Source organism: Haliotis rufescens, unplaced genomic scaffold, assembly GCF_023055435.1.
Source record: "Haliotis rufescens isolate VD_foot unplaced genomic scaffold, xgHalRufe1.0.p SCAF_2, whole genome shotgun sequence".
NCBI classification, from domain to species: Eukaryota; Metazoa; Mollusca; class Gastropoda; order Lepetellida; family Haliotidae; genus Haliotis; species Haliotis rufescens.
The window spans coordinates 50,224,186-50,245,625 of NW_025963890.1; the positions used below are offsets into that span (position 1 = coordinate 50,224,186).

Here is a 21,440-nt window from a genome sequence, read left to right on the forward strand (position 1 = left end):
CAACTGAAATTATTTGATCAACTTGTTCAGCCAGTATTGTTATATGGATCTGAGGTATGGGGTTTTGAAAATGCTGTTGTCATTGAACGTGTACATCTAAAATTTTGTAAATATATTCTCAAGTTAAAACAGTCAACACCCGATTACATGGTATATGGTGAACTAGGGAGGTATCCTCTCATCATTTTCATTAAGATAAGAATGATTTCATATTGGTGCAAGCTAACATCATCACAAACTAGCGTTTCTAGTATAGTATATAAACTTATGTTTCAAATGTCCATTGCAAATCCAGATTACCATTTCCAACTATTAAAGGAAGTAAAATGCATTCTTCAAAATATAGGCTTTAATTACATTTGGCTGTCTCAAACCTTTATTAGTGCCGCATGGTTGAAACAAAATGTGAAACATGTTCTCATTGATAATTTTCTGCAAAGATGGCGAGAATCAAAGGAAAATTCATCTAAAGGTTACTATTATAACATGTTTAAAGAGTTACCATCTCTAGAACCTTATTTACTAGAACTACCAATCACCTTACGCATCTCTCTTGCTCGTTTTAGAACAGCAAATCATAGATTACCCATTGAAACAGGAAGATGGTATAATATTGTGAGAGAGGAAAGAAAATGTACATTGTGTAAAAATTTTATATGTGATGAAATGCACTTTTTATTAGAATGTCCAAAACTCTCAGAAATTAGAAACAAGTTTTTGCCTCAATACTACTGTATGTATCCTTCTGCCGTAAAATTCTCTCATTTGATGTCCATTACTTATAAGCCAACTCTATTAAAACTGGCAAGTTATATAAGATCATGTATGGAAATGTTCCACTGACATGTTTTCTTCATTGTATCTTATTCCTGTGTCCAATTACATCTCTGTATCACTGCCGTGATTTACGAGAATAAACATCATTCATTCATTCATACTTCTCCGGCACCAAAGAAACTAAAGTCTTCAAGATCAGTGAAGGAGGTTATGGCCACTGTATTCTGGGATGCAAAGGGTGTGATCCTTGTTGATTACTTAGAAAGTCAAAAGACGATTACCGGTGCCCACTATGCTGATTTGCCTATCGCCTGAGAAATTATATTAAAGAAAATCTACGAGAGATGCTGACTGCTGGAGTTCTACTACTTCATTACAATGCCTCTTCTCACAGCTCTCGACTTGCAATGGCTGCTGTGCGACAATGTGGGTTCGAAAACACATTCACAATTGTTGGTTTTGTTAGAACTTTTGACCAGCCTTCAAAGACACTACATACACACAGCGTGGGCACGGATGGCCCAGTCGTCTTAGGCGCCGCGATTCGCTATGCAGAGCTGCGTCCCTTGGGCACGCCAGAAACCTATGATTTTGGGTTCGAATCACGATTCTCCCCGATTATGTTTCCAGGTTTGTCAGCACCACACTCGTGCTCGTGGGTTTCACCGAAGTGGTAAACGTCTGAGATCTGCATCACTTCGGGCTTTCCTCCCACATTAAGCGGATTTGAGAGAACTACTGGTCTATTTATTGTGTTACAGACTTGGCACAAGCAGACACGATGGTACGTTTTCTTAGTTATGGACCAGTCGTCAATCTATAAACACCGCCCAAATCGGTATTAGGTTTCCCATAAGAAAGCACCGATACACTTGACTGTGTGACTCTGTTGCAGGTAACCTGGCGCCTGTACCCCTCCCCTCTCCAGCATACACGGTATGAGCTGCTGCGGAGACAAGGCTGTACATGGAACATCCCTGTATTGTTTATCATCCAGGTCAACGCCGTGTCCATGGGGATAGAATGCAGGTCACGTGGCTCTCTACCTTGTCCGCTGTAATCATCCTGATTGGTCCAAGGTTCCCATGCAGTAAGATTTAATGACGTAAAATACTGTACTTGAGTGAGTGAGTGAATATGGTTTTACGCCGCTTTTAGCAATATTCCAGCAATATCACGACCGGGGACACCAGAAATGGGCTTCACACATTGTACCCATGACGGGATTCGAACCCGGGTCTTCGGCGTGACGAGCGAACGCTTTAACCACTCGGCTACCCGACCGCCTTACTGTACTTGAAATTAGCTGGCCAGCAAAAGCAAGTGTACGCTCATGTGGGTTTTAGGGTGGAAATAATTATACAAACAAGAAATGGTTATTCGATGGTGATGTATTTGATACGGGTATCAGAGGCCATACTGCTTGCATCGCATCAAAGATTATGTCACAGCAAGTGGCTGTGTTTAGCCATGTAACGTTTGTAAGTTTTAGATTAAATCCAATTTTCAAGTGTATATTTTCTTTTCCCCGGCAGTGTATCTCGACAAGAGTAATCGCTCTGTTTATCTTTAACATTTAGTAAGATATCAGGAACAACAGATTTAATGAGTGTAGAAAGTGTGCATTGTCCAAAGGGCGATAACAGTTACTTTGCATGTATTTTGCTTTATTAAGAAATGTGTTATATCATTTTTAACAATGTATGTGTGTTTCTATGATTGTTCTACCAATTTATATCACAGCATCCCCAACAAGCACACCATGCAGCAACTGTGACGGTAAAAACGTGACCTGTGTTGACGGTGTGTGTCTACCTCGCTGTGTCAATGTGTCGTCATCTGGAGAGTGTTTCCAGTGTCGGGACTCCAGGTTCTATGGTAAACAGTGTGAACATGACTGTCCAGACACCTGTCTCAACATTAGCTGTCAGATGGACAACACCCGTGTTGTGTGTACAGAGGGATGTGTGGCCGGCAAGAAGGGAGATAACTGTGGTGTGAACTGTCCTACAGCCTGTACACAGTGTGAACGTTATGGTGATGGTTGTACAGGACCGTGTCAGAATCCCCGGTATTACGGTCCACACTGTAGAACATCTTGTTCCTCCAACTGTACAGATGTATGTAATAGGATCACGGGGGAGTGTGACAGCTGTGCGCCAGGTTACACAGGGGACAAGTGTAATGTTACCTGTCCCCCCAACTGTAGAGGTGGATGTGATAAAGACACGGGGGAGTGTGACAGCTGCGTGTCGGGCTACAGAGGGAAGAACTGTAATGACACCTGTCCCTCCATCTGTAGAGATGGATGTGATAAGGAGATCGGAAAGTGTGAGGGTTGTAACCCAGGGAACAGTGGGAAGTACTGTAATATCTCCTGTCCTACCACCTGTAGGGAAGGATGTAATCAAGACGGCAGTTGCAACGTGACAGGTAAGTTGTACACATATAATTTTATTCATTTCAATCCCACATTGGAATAAACACATCGAAAGTAGTTATGTTGTGCACTTGCTGGTGTCACAAAGAGAGGGGGTTGTGACAGTTGTGATACTAGAAATACGACAGGGATTATTTACTTTGGAATACGGAAACTGATTGAAGAGGGCCATATCAACATAAAGTCTACATGGAATAATCCGTTGGGATTCTTGGTTAGAACGTTATGGTGATGGTTGTACAGGACCGTGTCAGAATCCCCGGTATTACGGGCCACACTGTAGAACACCTTGTTCCTCCAACTGTACAGATGGATGTAATAGGATCACGGGGGAGTGTGGCAGCTGTGAGCCAGGTTATACAGGGGACAAGTGTGATGTTACCTGTCCCCCCAACTGTAGAGATGGATGTGATAAAGACACGGGGGAGTGTGGCAGCTGTGAGCCAGGTTACACAGGGGACAAGTGTGATGTTACCTGTCCCCCCAACTGTAGAGATGGATGTGACAAAGACACGGGGACGTCAAGTGGTAAAGTTGTAATCTACGAAAGCCCATTACGACCATATTAGTATTTTGTTTTTTTCTCTTTTAGAAGTCGTAATTACGAGAGAAAAATCGTAATTACGACTTTTGTTTTCATAATGACGACTTTATTCTCGTAATTACGAGTTTTGTTTTCATAATGACGACTTTATTCTCGTAATTACGAGTTTTGAAAAGTCGTAATTACGACTTTTTTCTCGTAATTACGGCTGTTAAAAGTCTCTTACCAATACAAAATCCAATATGGTCCTAACGGGCTTTCGTAGTAATCGCTAATATGAATTATATCCGTTTTAGCTTATTGTTGTTGGTAGTACACTTCTGTGCATCATACGTATACTTACTGCTGTTTCTATAACGATGAATGAGCTACAGATTCACAACAAGTGTGACGGCATCAGGCTGTTCACACGGGGGCTACCTGCGAGAGTGGTTGGCGGGTGAGGCGCATTGTGACGGGTGTCGGTGGGTACAGGGTGTTATTGTCACAAATGCCTGGCGAGAAACAAGGAGTTGTTGAGGAGGGCGTTACGGGGACGTTTTGTGACAGAGGTGCATAGTGTGAATGTGATGAGAGCCGGGTGAGTTGTGACAGTTATGGCCGGTTACAGGGATGTATTGTGACAGTTATAGTCGTTCACAGGGATGTATTGTGACAGTTATAGTCGGGTTACGGGGATGTATTGTGACAGTTATGGTCGGTTTACGGGGATGTATTGTGAGAGTTATAGTCGTTCACATGGATGTATTGTGACAGTTAAAGTCGGGTTACAGGGATGTACTGTGATAGTTTTAGTCACGTTACAGTGATGTATTGTGACAGTTATGGTCGCGTTACAGGGATGCATTGTGACAGTTATGGTCGGTTCACAGGGATGTATTGTGCCAGTTATAGTCGGGTTACATGGATGTATTGTGACAGTTATGGTCGCGTAACAGGGATTTATCATTCTAATATGGGCGGGTTACAGTGAATCATAATTAAAGTTGTTGGTGGCATACAGTTGTGGGTGTGTTCGTATTATGACAGTTATGGTAGAAACGTTTGGATCGCGTTTCATACAAAATTCAAATTCGTTTTACTAAGTACTGTTTATGACGAAACATGGAGGATCGCTTGGTGTAGTCATCTTACTGTTTGTATACCCATCCATTAGCACACATTCCTTAAATAAACTCTTCAAAAGGGTAGGGAATACTCAGAAATAACTTAGAATTTCCAAAACGTACCATATATTGGTTTCTTAGTAATAGTTCCATGATAATAATGAACAAATTGGGAACACATTACAACCTGTAGTGATGTATGACAGTAGATGTTATGAACGCCCGCGATAGGGAGAAGTTGGGAAATTTCAAAGGTGACGTGTCTGGATCAGTATTGCGAAATACCGCCACGATTTGTCTAACATCCATTCACTCGACGAGCATACTGCTTATGGGGGATTTGTGGGAGCCTGTCCCACTCCTCTTGCAGCGCCTGGCCATGTTCAGCCATCGTGGTCGGCGGCCTATGACGTTGACGTACACGTCGCCCTATAATGTTCCAGGCATTCTATGTATAGGGTGATGCTGGAGGTGGGCATTGGCGATCAGTGCACGGTGATCGAGGGCGTTCTCGTCCTGAAAACGCCTTGCAAAGGAGACAACAAAGGGTGTCAGTATGTTGACCCGATGGTACAGATGGTACCTTCTTTGCACAATATGGAGTTGGGTTCGGTCAGTCATTGTGACACCTGTCAACTCTCATGTGATCTCAGGTTGTCATTGGCTTGAGATTCATTTCGACGTCGCCAGACACGACCACGCCTATCAGGGAAGTGCAAAGTTAATCAATAATTGACAGAAATAATGGTCCGCAGAGATTAATCGACCTTCCTTTAAAGTGTCAAAATCACATCTACAGATGTGTTTGGCGCTACGGTGTGAGGCACGTGTAAACTGAAGGTAGTGGTTTCAGACACAAACGTTCCGTCACAGGATGTTATCTTCGTTCTTTAATACTTTGTATTTACATTTATATTTCATGTTCCCCTAAATGTATAATTTGCTTTTTCCAACAGAACAGAGTGTAAACTAGTTTGCACTTTGTACAGTTCCAAATGCTATTGAAGGAGGGGCAAATATTCTTCTGACTAGAGGGTCTAGAGGGTCTAGAGGGTCTGAAGGGTCTTGAGGGCCTAGAGGGTCTGGAGGGCTTAGAGGGTCTGGAGGATCAAGAGGGTCTAGAGGGTCTGGAGGGTCTAGAGGGTCTGGAGGATCAAGAGGGTCTAGAGGGTCAAGAGGGTCTAGAGGGTCTGGAGGGCCTAGAGGATCTGGAGGGTCTAGAGGGTCTGGAGGGTCAAGAGGGTCTAGAGGGTCTGGAGGGCCTACAGGGTCTGGAGGGTTTCTTTTGGCCTTCGTCCTTCTTGTGCCTGTAATAATGTCTTTTGTATGCCGGAAACAGACTCAAGACATTGACTGGCAGTTCGATGATTAGAAGACTGCCAGCGTCCCAAATTTATAATTTAATTCATATGACATTGTTGTACATGTAGCAGGGCGTGGAGTCGTCCAACAGATGACATCCTTACCTTGTCAGCTTGCTGACGGGGTTAACCTCTTTGGTCATGTGGACAAGGCGTCCGACCTCGGATCAGAAGGTCCGTGGTTCGAATCCCATCACGGGACTCGGAAATTTTATGGCCGCTACATTGGCGCCCTACGTCGGGCTGTGCATGTCCATATTAAATTTGAGCAAAATAAGCCTCAGTACCCTATTATGCGGCCCGGGACGTGCCTTCCGTTGACGAGGGAGTATGTAGCAGGGCGTGGAGTCCGGAAAGTCGACTGCATATAAGGCTGTTAGATAGATGCAAAGGATATCTTCCCCAGACAAGGGAGTTAACTGATTATAAAAGTCGAGGTTCCACCCGAAACTGGCCCGAAATTTCGGAGTTGTCCTTTGGCTGGACTAACGAGTCTATGCATTGTCCTGTCAAAATCGCGTAACGAAATCGACATACGGTTCCTAAACAACATAGCTACCGCCGTGTAGATTTCGGTCGGTTGCAGGATTTGCAAAGCATGTGTACCGCCTACTCGTCGTAAACAGATACTTTCCAAATACTTTCATGTTTTTAATCAAGGTGCTCACGAGATTTGATGCACTTCGCGAAGTAAAACCCGTTTGATCACAATATAGGTTTTGATCAGATCGCCTTGACTGGGCGCCGTCATTTTGTTTGAAGCAAATGCAAGTGATACGAGAGGTGGAATTTGATTGTCATTAGGAGGGACATAGAATGGACATAACTCGTAATAGCCACTGGTGACGCTACGATCGATATTTTCCAAATCTTTTCATGTGTATAATCAAAGTGCTCAAGTTGTTTGACGCTTTTTTGCGAGGTAGGACTCGTTTAACTACAATATAGATCTTGACTATCGATCAGATCGTCTTGACTGGGAGCCGCCATTTTGTTTGAAGTGATATGAGATGTGGAATCGGATTGGTCAATAGGAGGGACATAGAAGGGACAGAACTCGTAATAGCCAATCTAGTCACGAAATTCACGAAAATCCAGCGTAGTTCGGCAAGGATAGGAACTTGACTTTTATAGTCAGTTAGCTCCCTGGCCTCTGGAAGATGTGCAAAGGAATATGTTCAATGCGATTGCCTAAACAATTTACATTTAATAGCATTACTTGCATATACAATGTAACAAACACACAGACGCAGACACACGTACACACATACACAGACGCAGACACACATATACACAGACGCACACACACACACACACACACACACAAACGCAGATACACACATATATTCACACATACACACAGATGCAGAAATACACATACACAGACAGACGCAGACACACACATACACATGACGCAGGCACACACACACAAATACGCACACATACACAAAGACGAAGACACACAAATACACAGACGTAAATACACATAGATTCGCACACAGACTCGCAGACGCAGACACACACAAACATATATACACAGACGCAGACACACACATATACACAGACAGACGCAGACACACAGACTCACACATACAATTAGACGCAGACGCACACATACATACGCACACACAAATGCATACACAGACGCAGACACACAGACTCACACATACAATTAGACGCAGACATACACATACATACGCAGACACACACATACACACGGACACAGACACACATACAGAGAGACACATACGCGCACATACAGACAAACGCAGACATGGACAGGTAGACATAGACAAACGCAGACACACACATACACATACGCAGACACACACACATTTATTTTGCCATTGTCTTCCAAAGCGTTTGAGACAATATATTTAGATACTGAATCACTGTTTAAATGACCAGCAGACAGCCACAGCTGTTAGCGAGAGGCCAATATATACGGGATATATTTGTGCATGTATTCTGTGACTTGATCATGACCTTCAACTGGTATATAATGAACACGTTTGTTTCAGCAACAAGAGCCAACGCTGAAGCCGCGTATGTTGTACTTGTCGCCATCCCCATCCTCATCCTCGTTGTCATCGTGTACAGAAGGTGCGCAGTTCATTGTATTCGTGTATACACCGATACTCCAATTAGAGAATACCACGCCCATAAGCAGAATAACATTAATAAAAGCCTCATTGGATGCTTTTCCGTTTACCCGTTCGTGACCAACTCGTGTTATTCCGGGACAAGCCGAATAGCGACTCGTTCCCCTCTCATGGCCATTTTTGCGACCGGGTTCCGTCTTAGCGTAAACGGGCATACCTAAAACAATTGTCAATTCGTTGGTTCACATATATTTCCCCATATATTTTATATATTTCAGATGCAATTTAAAGCACATCTGGACATGCGGAGTTATACAGTATGATTCAACACATTTAACTGTGTCATGGGTATATTTTTAGATGCAAGACATATGTAAAATCAAAAATTATTTCTGAGGGATTCTTTGACGAAGAAATTGAAATCATACGCGGATTCTGATTGCTTTGGCGTATTTTCGCACATTATATTCATCGATAGAGGGATGAGTCTTCTTGCTAGTTACGGAAAGGGGCGAGTGGTGACGAATGACCGTTTACCATCAAGGCACCGTAAAGTAGGGAACATGTTATTAAGGGTATGTCTTTCCATGTTGGTCCCTGAAACCATTTATGGAACTTTTATCGTCAGCCCGATGCGTGTCACGCTCAACAGTACCCACCCCGCAACGAAGAAGGGATCGAGCTTTACGTTGTCTTGTTTATTTATCATCCACGCCCATCTTGCGGATTTCACGACATGCATAAGAATACCATGTGCCTTTTATTTTCAAACAAAGGCGACGCAAAGGAAGACAGCAGAACCAAAAAGGAACTCCTAATCCAACATACACATCGTGTTCGGGTAAGAATATAGCCAATAGAAAATCGATCTAAACTAATCGATGTGGTGTTAGTATGACTTTTGAGAGTTCCTTATACCTAATTTTGACCCAATCAAAGGATCTTTTCACCAAAGGGATAAAATGTATTTAATAAAGTTATTTGTACAAAATTTAATTTCAAACCATGTTCGAGGTCCAATTGAACACAATACAGTAAACTAAGGTTATAACGAACTCAAAGGGACCACAAATTTTAGTTCGTAATAACCGTAGTTCGTCACAAGCATATATACAGCATAACTACAGCAAAAAGTCGGGACAAAAGGTAAGTTCGTTATATCCGTCAGTTCGTTATAAGCGTGTTTGTTATAAACGTAGTTTCCTTTATGTGCATGTGGAAGGTAGTTCAGAACTATGCCTATTTCATGTGAAGTTTCATCATGGAATACCACTTACATCGACTTCCTTGGCTTCATATCTGGACAGGACAGTGTTACATGTGTCCATCCTCCTGAGGCAAGTCCAGTTTCCACCCTTGCCGAACTAGGATGGAATTTCCAGGCTCGATCGTAGCGCCACCAGTGGCTATAACGAGTTATGTCCCTTCTACGTCCCTCCTTTTGACCAATCAGATTCCCCTCTCATATCACTTGCATTGGCCTCAAACAAAATGGCGGCGCCCAATTAAGACGATCGGATCGATAAACAATATCTATATTGTAATAAAACGGGTCTTACCTCGCGAAGTGCATCAAGATCACTCGAGCACCTTGATTAAAAACATGAAAAGGTTTGCAAAATATCTGTCAACGCCCAGTCGACAGTACACATGCTTTGCAAATCCTGCAGTCGACCGAAATCTGCATGTTGAAATCTATGTTGTTCACGAAACATGTGACTAGTTCGTTACGCGATTTTGATTGGACCATGCATAGACTCATTAATGCAGCCAAAATGTAACTCCTGAATTCCAGCCTAGTTCGGCAAGGTTAGAAACTGTACTTTAATAGACAGTTAACGCCCTTGCCCCGGGGAGATGACAGGTGTCATGTAACTGGGATTTACTGCATGTTATGGGATTTTACTGTTTTCGAAGTTACATACATGTTAATCTGCGTGTCTTCGTGACCGGAAATGTAAGACACATAACGAGACTTAACATTAGGATAAGACGAAAATTCTGCAAACGGAGGTATACATGCAACCTAAGTGTGCATTCGGCACATAATAATCATATGTCCATCTTCCAGTCTATACACTAGGCGGGGACATGTGTGATGAGCTGAACGGGGACACGTCGAAGGAGGTCATGGAGGGGGAGTTTAAAGTAGGTATACTTCAAGGCTCTGAATACATCTTCAACCGTACGGGGGGCACGGGTGGCCCAGTCGTCTAATTGCCGCAGATTTGCGTCCCTTGGGCACGCCAGAAACCTATGATTGTTGGTTCAAATCCCGGTTCGCCCTGATTATGTTTCTAGGTTTGTCAGCACCATACCAGCTCGTTGGTTTCACCGAAGTGGTAAACGTCTTAGACCTGCATCACTTCGGTCTTTCCTGCCACATTAAGCTGACACGTCGTGATATAACTGGAATATTGTTAAATGCGGCGTTAAATCCAACTCACACACTCACTCAACCGTACGATAAATAAATAATGTGATGCTATATGGCGAGTGGGTGGTCTGTGGTTAACGCTGCTAAAATTTGGAGGCTTACGTCCTTGGTGCAAATATGATGTTTATCAGCGAGGGGTCTTACCATAGGATGGATGTGCGATTCGAACCTCACACCCGGGTGCCGTTGTGCGAAGCGATCTTAGCGCTAAGGTGATCGTAACTTCCATACCATAACATAGACTTACGACAGTCGTAGCGTTAAGGTTGGTTTGTACAACGGCACCCAGGACCTTAAGGTACATCCCTGCACATGGAACTCCCTAATATATAGATCGGGGAGTGTTGTATGACTTGGCTGATTCTGTGTCTCAAATCCGACCAACTTTTGCCAAGTCAATATTCAAGCATTTTTCTCCATGACATATCACTGTCTGCGGCTTTAAACACCACTCGCATAAAAGCTATTATGTTTCTGTTTTAGAAACTGCCTTCTTCAAATATAAAACCAGTAAATTGTGCCTCCTTGGACGAAAACGAAGGGAAGAACAGATACAAAGATATCCTGCCATGTATGTAATTATATATCCTGCTGTACTCTTTATTTTGAGTCATTTTACAAAAGAAAATTATACTTACTTTAATCAATCTTAGATAGGTAGAATCTTGCGGTTCGTTATGGAACTTCTACTTTGAGTAAATGTTCGAAATTGGAGTTTATGGATATCTATGAATTGCTGATCCTTTTCGCGAACTCCAGGTGTTATCACCATTTTGTCAGCGATTCATAATTATAATGTTCACTGTTTGGGCTTCTGCGCCAAATCGGACCGCCTCCGTGGTCTAGTGGTAGAGCGTCCGCCCGGAGAGCGGAAGACCAGGGGTTCGATCTCCGGCCGCGTCATACCAAAAGACGTTAAAAGATGGTACTTGTTGTTACCCTGTCTGGCGCTCGGCATTAAGGGGCTAAAGCAAGGACTGGTCGGCTCGGAATCAGTATACTGTGTCTGAGTGGGGTATTCATGTTAAACTGCGGCATGGTATTTCAGTGAGCTAGCACTATAAATCGGCATCATTCCGGACTAGTACAAGCAGCCACACAAACACACACACGTACATGCACGTCACTATATAAGTGCAATAATCTTGGACGCGACGTTAAACCCCATTTCACCTCACCTCACCTCTGCGCCAAATTGAGTCTGTTTTGGTGGATAATCGAGACTGGTTGTCTCTGGCGCTGACGTTTTCAATTTCACATTCAATTTCGAGGTTTAATCTTATCTAAAACATACAGATTCACACGGAGTACTTGTCTCTGATGTTGGTCAGCTTTATGACCCTATTTTCGAAATAGTCTCCATGTCACGTGCTCCTTAACATTAGCATCAAACAGACATGGCGGATAGATATCTGATAAAATGCATGTCCCATTTGCTTGTTGCACACGTGTGTCCGACCAACTGCTACTGTTATCGCCGTTATTGCAGAGAAACAGTTCAATCCTGACACAAAAACAGCATAAGATGTTATTTTTGGTGTTTACAGTTGATGCTACACGAGTGCCCCTTGAGATTGAAAATGAAGATGACAGTGACTACATCAACGCCTCTTACATAGATGTAAGTTATGAAACAATTTAGTTTGGTTCTTATTAGATTTTGTGTGGTTCTTGTATTTAGTGTGGTTCTCGTATTTATACTGAACAGCATTGAAAACGCACCAGCAATAAATCTTGAAATATTACAAAAACAACTTGAGCAATGACCGATTTTGATTAGAACAGACATAGACGGATTATTAAAAAAAGACGACAAAGGAAACAGGAATACCACACAGTAATTACAATTACGTCATCAGTGTAAGGAAGACACATAGGGTTAAAATGAAAAAACAATATCTGGTATGTCCGCCATTGGCAGCAACACAGGCCATGCAACGTCTTTTCATTGATCAAATAAGTCTGCGAATAGTGTTCTGGGGCATTCCACTCTTGACGTAGTGTATCTTCAAGTTCTCTCAGGTTCTGTACTTGCGGACGACGTGAGAGGCGTTGACCCAGGTAACCCCATAGATGTTCAATTGGCGACAGATCGGGTGACAGGGCTGGCCATGGAAGCAGAGGCACATTATTGTTCGCTGGGTACTGTGTTGAAACACGTGCTGTGTGCGCTCCTCATTATCTTGCTGGAAGGTGTGCATATCCTGGTGCTGATGAAAGAATGGGATGACGTGATTTGCCAATATGGTATTCCTGTAGTAAAGGGCATTAACTCTTCCACGACAAACATGGAGCTCTGTTCGATGGTTATGACTGATGCCGCCCCACACAATGACAGACGCCAGACAGGGTAACAGCAAGTACCATCTTTTAACATCTTTTGGTATGACGCGGTCGGGGACCGAACCCCAGACCATCCGCTCTCCGGGCGGACGCTCTACCACTGGACCACGGAGGCGGTCTGATATTACTAGAATAATGCTCACAGCTCAACAAAACTCGCTTAATAATGTATTGGGAGTTACACAGTTACTCATGGAGACTCTCTCCCCGACAGGGATACATGGACCAGACCCGTTATGTTGCAACCCAAGGTACGTGGAGACTTTCATGGGTTTCGTAAACTACTTTCTTCCTCATCTCCACGCATATAATAATACTGCCAATTGACATACTCGTGTATATCCTACTAAGTCAACATTCAAATGGCTTCTTAGTTCAATATGACTATGCCAATACACATGTCAATCGGAACAGAACAACGAACTCTTATCATTACGGGAATTCTTTTTTCGCTTTTATATGGATATAGTTACGAATTCATTTCAATATTTCTTGCGTTTATGGCCTCGTGTAAACGTGTTAACAGGTTTTAACGTTTCTAACTCCACAAACGCTAAAACATATAAATTCAATTCATATGAATAAATACGTCAACAATAATAACTTGACAGACTGCTTATTTCACCATTAACACAAAAAACCAAAAGTACGAAATCGGGGACATCATTTAGCGCAATAATGCAACTCAAGCCCCGCCCATTCCATTATCGGCACATCAAGAATCAAAAGTCCGACAGTGGGCGTGATTTAATTATTGTTTGGTGAATTAAAACATAAGGACAAGGCAGATCTCTTGGTTAACCAATCAAATGCCATGGAATGACATGCAACGTATTTGCTATAGATAGCCTTGAAAACCTTTCTACAGGGCCCTTGGAACACACAAAGAACGACTTCTGGAGGATGATATGGCAACTCAACACCGCCAAGATTGTCATGGTTACTAACCTCATGGAGTCGGGGAAGGTCAGAATACATTATGTCAGCTTCTGGCAAAAAAATAATAATCAAGACGTCTCCAACCATGAAGTGATGATATCGACGACGTTCATGTACAAATATATTTTGGACTGCCGATACAGAAATCTTTACTCACCATGATATCAGCACATTAAGTATTATGAGCAAATAATAGTACTACTACATTAATAACCCTATGTATACATATATATATCATGCATTCTCTCAGTTGAAGTGCTACATGTACTGGCCATTCTGCAGCTCTGAGTCCACGATGTACGGCAGTATAAGTGTTCAGTGCGCGAAAGAGGAGGTCTACGAGACCTACACCCTCCGCTCAATGGCGATCTGGAAGGTAGGTGACCTACACCCAGCGCTTCGTGTTCATATGGAAGGTAGGTGACCTGAAACACCCGTCCGCCTCCTGGCCATTTGGAAGTTAGGTGACCTACACCCTCCGCTCCCTAAACACCTTGAAGTTAGGTGACCTACACCCGTCCGCTCAATGGCGATCTGGAAGGTAGGTGACCTACACCAAGCGCTTCCTGGCCATCTGGAAGTTAGGTGACCTACACCCTCCGCTCCCTGAACAGCTAGAAGTTAGGTGACCTACACCCTCCGCTCCCTGAACACCTAGAAGGTAGGTGACCTACACCCTCCGCTCCCTGAACACCTAGAAGGTAGGTGACCTACACCCTCCGCTCCCTGAACACCTAGAAGGTAGGTGACCTACACCCTCCGCTCCCTGAACACCTAGAAGGTAGGTGACCTACACCCTCCGCTCCCTGAACACCTAGAAGGTAGGTGACCTACACCCTCCGCTCCCTGAACACCTAGAAGGTAGGCGACCCACACCCTCCGCCCCGTGGCCTTTGTAACGTAGGTGACCATTTGGAAGGTTCCTGGCCATATGGAGGGTAGGTGACCTATTTTCTGGGCTCCCTGGACACCTGGCCTTCTGGAAGTTCGGTGACCAACACCCTCCGCTCCGTGGCAATCTGGATGACAGGTGACCTACACCCTCCGATTCTGACCATCTGCCATATAGTAGGTCGGGCAGCTTCAACCTCCAATCCCTGGCCATATACTCATTGGGTTACCTACACCTTCCATCCACTGGCCATATAGAAATTGGGTTACCTACAAACTCTACACCCTGGCGATGTAGGCGTTGGGTTATCTACGCTCTCCAACCCCTGGCCAGATAGTGGTTAGGTTACCTAGACCCTCCACCCCCTGGCCAGATAGTGGTTAGGTTACCTAGACCCTCCACCCCCTGGTGCTATAGTAGGCGGGATAGCTACACCCTCCACCCCCTGGTCCTATAGTAGGCGGGATAGCTACACCCTCCATCCCCTGTTCATGTAGTAGGCAGGATAGCTACACCCTCCACCCCCTGGTCCTATAGTAAGCGGGATAGATACACCATCCACCACCTGGTCCTATAGTAGGCGGGATAGCTACACCCTCCACCCCCTGGTGTTATAGTAGGCGGGATAGCTACACCCTCCACCCCCTGGTCCTATAGTAGGCGGGATAGCAACACCCTCAACCACCTGGTCCTATAGTAGGCGGGATAGCTACACCCTCCACCCCCTGGTCCTATAGTAGGCGGAATAGCTACACCCTCCACCCTCTGGTCCTTTTGTAGGCGGGATAGCTACACACCCCCACCCCCCCCCCCCCCCCCCCCCCCACCCCCCACCCCCTGGTCCTATAGTAGGCGGGATAGCTACACCCTCCACCCTCTGGTCCTTTTGTAGGCTGGATAGCTACACCCCCCACCCCCTGGTCCTATAGTAGGCGGGATAGCTACACCCTCCACCACCTGGTCCTATAGTAGGCGGGGTAGCTACACCCTCCACCCCCTGGTCCTATAGTAGGCGGGATAGCAACACCATCCACCCCCTGGTCCTATAGTAGGCGGGATAGCTACACCCTCCACCCCCTGGTCCTATAGTAGGCGGGATAGCTACACCCTCCACCCTCTGGTCCTTTTGTAGGCTGGATAGCTACACCCCCCACCCCCTGGTCCTATAGTAGGCGGGATAGCTACACCCTCCACCACCTGGTCCTATAGTAGGCGGGGTAGCTACACCCTCCACCCCCTGGTCCTATAGTAGGCGGGATAGCAACACCATCCACCCCCTGGTCCTATAGTAGGCGGGATAGCTACACCCTCCACCCCCTGGTACTATAGAAGGCGGGATAGCTACACCCTCCACCCCCTGGTCCTATAGTAGGTGGGATAGCTACACCCTCCACCCCCTGGTCCTATAGTAGACGGGATAGCAATACCCTCCACCCCCTGGTGCTATAGTAGGCGGGATAGCTACACCCTCCACCCCCTAGTCCTATAGTAGGCGGGATAGCTACACCCTCCACCCCCTGGTCCTATAGTAGGCGGGATAGCTACACCCTCCACCCCCTAGTCCTATAGTAGGCGGGATAGCTACACCCTCCACCCCCTGGTCCTATAGTAGGCGGGATAGCAATACCCTCCACCCCCTGGTGCTATAGTAGGCGGGAAGGCTACACCCTCCACCCCCTGGTGCTATAGTAGGCGGGATAGCTACACCCTCCACCACCTGGTCCTATAGTAGGCGGGGTAGCTACACCCTCCACCCCCTGGTCCTATAGTAGGCGGGATAGCAACACCCTCCACCCCCTGGTCCTATAGTAGGCGGGATAGCTACACCCTCCACCCCCTGGTACTATAGTAGGCGGGATAGCTACACCCTCCACCCCCTGGTCCTATAGTAGGTGGGATAGCTACATCCTCCATCCCCTGGTCCTAAAGTAGGCGGGATAGCAATACCCTCCACCCCCTAGTCCTATAGTAGGCGGGATAGCTACACCCTCCACCCACTGGTGCTATAGTAGGCGGGATAGCTACACCCTCCACCCCCTGGTCCTATAGTAGGCGGGATAGCTACACCCTCCACCCCCTGGTCCTATAGTAGGCGGGATTGCTACACCCTCCACCCCCTGGTCCTATAGTAGGCGGGATAGCTACACCCTCCACCCCTTGGTGCTATAGTAGGCGGGATAGCTACACCCTCCACCCCCTGGTACTATAGTAGGCGGGATAGCTACACCCTCCATCCCCTGGTCATATAGTAGGCGGGATAGCAACACCCTCCACCCCCTGGTCCTATAGTAGGTGGGATAGCTACACCCTCCACCCCCTAGTCCTATAGTAGGCGGGATAGCTACACCATCCACCCCCTGGCCCTATAGTAGGCGGGATAGCAATACCCTCCACCCCCTGGTGCTATAGTAGGCGGGATAGCTACACCCTCCACCCCCTGGTCCTATAGTAGGCGGGATAGCTACACCCTCCACCCCCTGGTGCTATAGTAGGCTGGATAGCTACACCCTCCACCCCCTAGTCCTATAGTAGGCGGGATAGCTACACCCTCCACCCCCTGGTCCTATAGTAGGCGGGATAGCAATACCCTCCACCCCCGGTGCTATAGTAGGCGGGAAGGCTACGCCCTCCACCCCCTGGTGCTATAGTAGGCGGGATAGCTACACCCTCCACACCCTGGGCATATAGTAGGCGGGATAGCTACACCTTCCACTCACTAGCCATATAGTACAAATTATACCTACAACCTATGGATCCGCCCCTAGCAATGTAATGCAAGTGAGCTCTCCGCACCGGTTGAAACGTTGCTGTTTTATGTCATTACAGGAAGGTACAGAGACAAGAATGATCAAGCAGTTCCACTTCACACAGTGGCCCGACCACGGGGTTCCCAGTGACACTTCAGCACTATTACACTTCCACAATGTAGTGAAGGACACGGCACTACCACTGTCAGGGCCATTAGTGGTTCACTGCAGGTAACAGATATTTATTCCAAATATCCATTTCACGTACAATAAGAAAAACGTATGTATCTTATTAGTAGACAAACACAACTTAATCGTTAACGATGGCATTGCCCTTAACTTGTGTGGCGGCAGCATATGCTCACACCTGTCGTCAGAATTGGTAACTTGCAATGATTCAAGGTTCTTGAATTAATATATTTGAAATAGTTCTTCGGTCAAATGAAGTATGGCATTGACGTTTGTTATCAATATGTACGATCCACACTTTTTACACAGTAATGGATTTGACGAATATGCAGGTTCGTTTTTGCTGAAGCAATGTATTGTGTTGAATATATGACACGTTTTAATTGAAAGCAACTTATTTTATTCTTTGTAAGACGTTTTAGAGCCACTTCTTGTTCCTTCATCAGGTGAATGGTGAAGCAAGAATGAGCTCTGAAATGACGCACATCAAAGAATTCATTGTGTTGCTTGTCCGACTTCTAAATGCCTATCAAAGTATTCATTGTGTTTCTTGCCCCATACAGTGCAGGTGTTGGACGGACTGGCACTTTCTTAGCGTTGGACTACTTACTCGACCAGGCGAGGAGCGAGGGTCGAGTCTGTATCTTCAACTGTGTGCAACACTTCCGTAGGGAGAGGATGAAAATGGTTCAGACAAAAGTTAGTTTATTACTGAAAGATTACTAGAATGTCTGACTGAAAGTCCAGCTAACTTATGACATAGTCTGCCTTTCTGGCGTTGCATCTGCAGATCCGCCGTCGTATAGCTGGAATATTGCTGAGTGTGGCGTTAAACAACAAACAAACAGCATTAATCCCAAATCAAGGGAGGTTATTCGAATAAAAATCCTTCGAGATATGTTAGTGGCATGCAATGTTCTTTGTGAAACAAGGAAGAGGTATCAAGAGTGTTTCACGTTTTTGTTCACGTTTAAAACCACATCACGCCTTAAGAATAATATCACGGGAATCCTTTGACCACATACGTTACACAAGATTTCTCGCCTGTGACACTGTTGGTACAACCAGAGGTAGAAGGTGACCAATGGTTATGCATGCAGCAAACATTGCTGTGACGCCCCTCTACAGGGCAAGGTCAACGGTAGACTATGTTTTTCTTCCCATTTTACTTCCTTAATATATGTTGACCCTAGTGTGCAGAAATTTAGCATAACTGTTTAGTCTCCACAATCGTTATAAAGTCAATAATATTATTACGTTACTTCTAACAGAAAACAAACGGGATAAAAATGTTCCAATGTTAATGCTGACATGGACTTTTAATTGCTGTCATTAACGACATTATCAAATGTTGACCATGTGTTTTACTTTGTCCTGACCCTATTAATATCGGTGCAGGATCAATATGCATGTTGTATTCCTGAAGTACAACCTTAACACTTTGTATGTTTATTCAAGAGACACGTTTAAATTTCGAAAGTTTGAGTTTGTGTGATGTATTTTCAGGAGCAGTATATATTCATACACAGCATTCTCCTGGATGCCTTGCAATGTGAACAGACCTTGACTCGCCCCATCGAGCCAGTACACATCCAGTGTGAGACATGCTGGAACCGGCTTAATAATACGCACAGGTGAGTGAGTGAGTGAGTGAGTGAGTGGGTGAGTGAGTGGGTGGGTGGTTGGTTGGGTGGGTGAGTGAGTGAGTGAGTGGGTGGGTGGGTGGGTGGGTGAGTGAGTGAGTGTGTGTGTGAGTGGGTTGGTGGGTGGGTGGGTGAGTGAGTGTGTGTGTGGGTGGGTGGGTGGGTTTGTGGGTGGGTGGGTGGGTGAGTGAGTGAGTGAGTGAGTGAGTGAGTGACTGAGTGAGTGACTGAGTGAGTGAGTGGAAGGGTGGGTGTATGGGTGGGTGAGCGAGCGAGCGAGTGGGCGAGTGAGTGAGTGAGTGAGTGAGTGAGTGAGTTAAATGCAAAATATTATACTGTACAGCTGATTTTGATTTTAGGGTCAATATGGACATTTCATCCATTGACAGTGATGAAGAAGATGTTCTGTATGAAAATGTTCCCCATCACTGGGCACGTCAGCTTCAACAAAGAAGTGGAGATGCGGCCTCTCTCCCCGACGTCTGTGACGTGGTCTGTGAAACAATGCCCTTGCTGCCTAGTGAAACAGACAATACAAGCGAGGAGAGGAGCCCGGAAGAGAAGACGGACGACGAGGGAGGAAGGATGAGTTGGGTGTCGCCTCTGTTAGGTACAAGTGACAGGGTACAGGAGACAGGTTACGAGTGACAAGTCACTGTTTCGTTCTGCCACATATTCCAGAGTTCCTTGAATACATATTTTGTTCATACTGTGCGTGTGTGGTGATAAGTAGGGCAGTGCACCGTATTGGTAAATTTCGTTTAAGGCCATCCATTTCTTGTATGTGTTTTAAAAACAAAATAAACTGATGTTGTGTAACTTATTCTATAACATTTTAAAGTTTTAAAACTTTTGCTATCAGTCTTTAATAATTTATTTATGACGTAGATTGAGTTACTTTGCTAACAAATATTTAATAAACATAGCTGAAGAAAGATCAATCTCATCTGGTTTTATTATAGACTTCAGTGTGAAAGACTGGTTTTTCTGAAGTGTAAAGTGATATTTTCATTGCAGTGAACCTAACACTTGATATTTCACTGCAGTAACACGTTGACGGAACTATTGTTATACAAGAGTTACCTCCCCTTAAATTGTCTCCCTTTAGTGTAAATGTCAAGCCCGTACACAAACTGTTGACGTCCTTTTTACGTTAGTTCCACATTCAACAAAGCAAAATAATGACAGATGGTCTTTTATGGAGTTAATAACACTTCTTTGCCGTTTGTTATTCTCTCGAAAATCTTTCGTTATAAATTGTACATTTCTCATTTAACTCGTCAATCGAGACTGTTCGTTTCGCAAAGCGCCATATTTGTTACTTGACCAGCGAGTATTCTTTCGCTTCCAACAGCGGTCTCCAAGTTTTCAAGAATATGTTTTGTTGATTTTGTATATAATCATATCTAAATGTATGATAAAGAATTTTCGTGACCCTAAATATTTTTGGATACTTTTGTATATATGTTTTAAGATTTTGCCAACACGAAACTACTTTTTAAATCGCAAATACAAGGGATGGTAAACCGTCCCTATGTGAAAGGTAGGGAGAATTTACGTTTCAAGGTTTAACATTTGTAATGAAATAATTTAATATTCCGGTAAATAACTGCACAAAAAGTATATAATAAATAGAATATTCCTTGTGTCTCGTGAAATATCACGTTTCTCTTATCGAGTGACTCGTACGCCACTCGTGAAAATATCTCCTTTCCCTGTCACTCGATGAGTGAGTGAGTTGGGTTTACGCCGCTTTTAACAGTATTCCAGTTATATCACGGCGTGTCAGCTTAATGTGGGAAGAAAGCCCGAAATGATGCAGGTCTCAGACGTTTACCACTTCGGTGAAACCCACGAGCACGGGTATGGTGCTGACAAACCTAGAAACATAATCGGGGTGAATAGGGATTCGAACCCACA

The 21,440-nt window shown here is 44.8% G+C and overlaps 1 protein-coding gene across 1 annotated transcript; it reads left to right on the forward strand.

The window, feature by feature from the left end:
• Window positions 1-2,535: 2,535 nt before the first annotated feature.
• Window positions 2,536-20,595, forward strand: LOC124118395. The gene is made up of 15 exons (XM_048399353.1): window positions 2,536-2,814; window positions 3,446-3,745; window positions 5,900-6,145; window positions 8,250-8,331; window positions 9,107-9,171; window positions 10,402-10,478; window positions 11,251-11,338; window positions 12,315-12,388; window positions 13,325-13,361; window positions 13,979-14,076; window positions 14,300-14,425; window positions 17,768-17,919; window positions 18,441-18,576; window positions 19,384-19,511; window positions 19,880-20,595. Exons 1-15 carry the CDS (start codon window positions 2,709-2,711, stop codon window positions 20,166-20,168), a joined length of 2,004 nt encoding a protein of 667 aa, XP_048255310.1. The 5' UTR covers window positions 2,536-2,708; the 3' UTR covers window positions 20,169-20,595.
• Window positions 20,596-21,440: the final 845 nt, after the last annotated feature.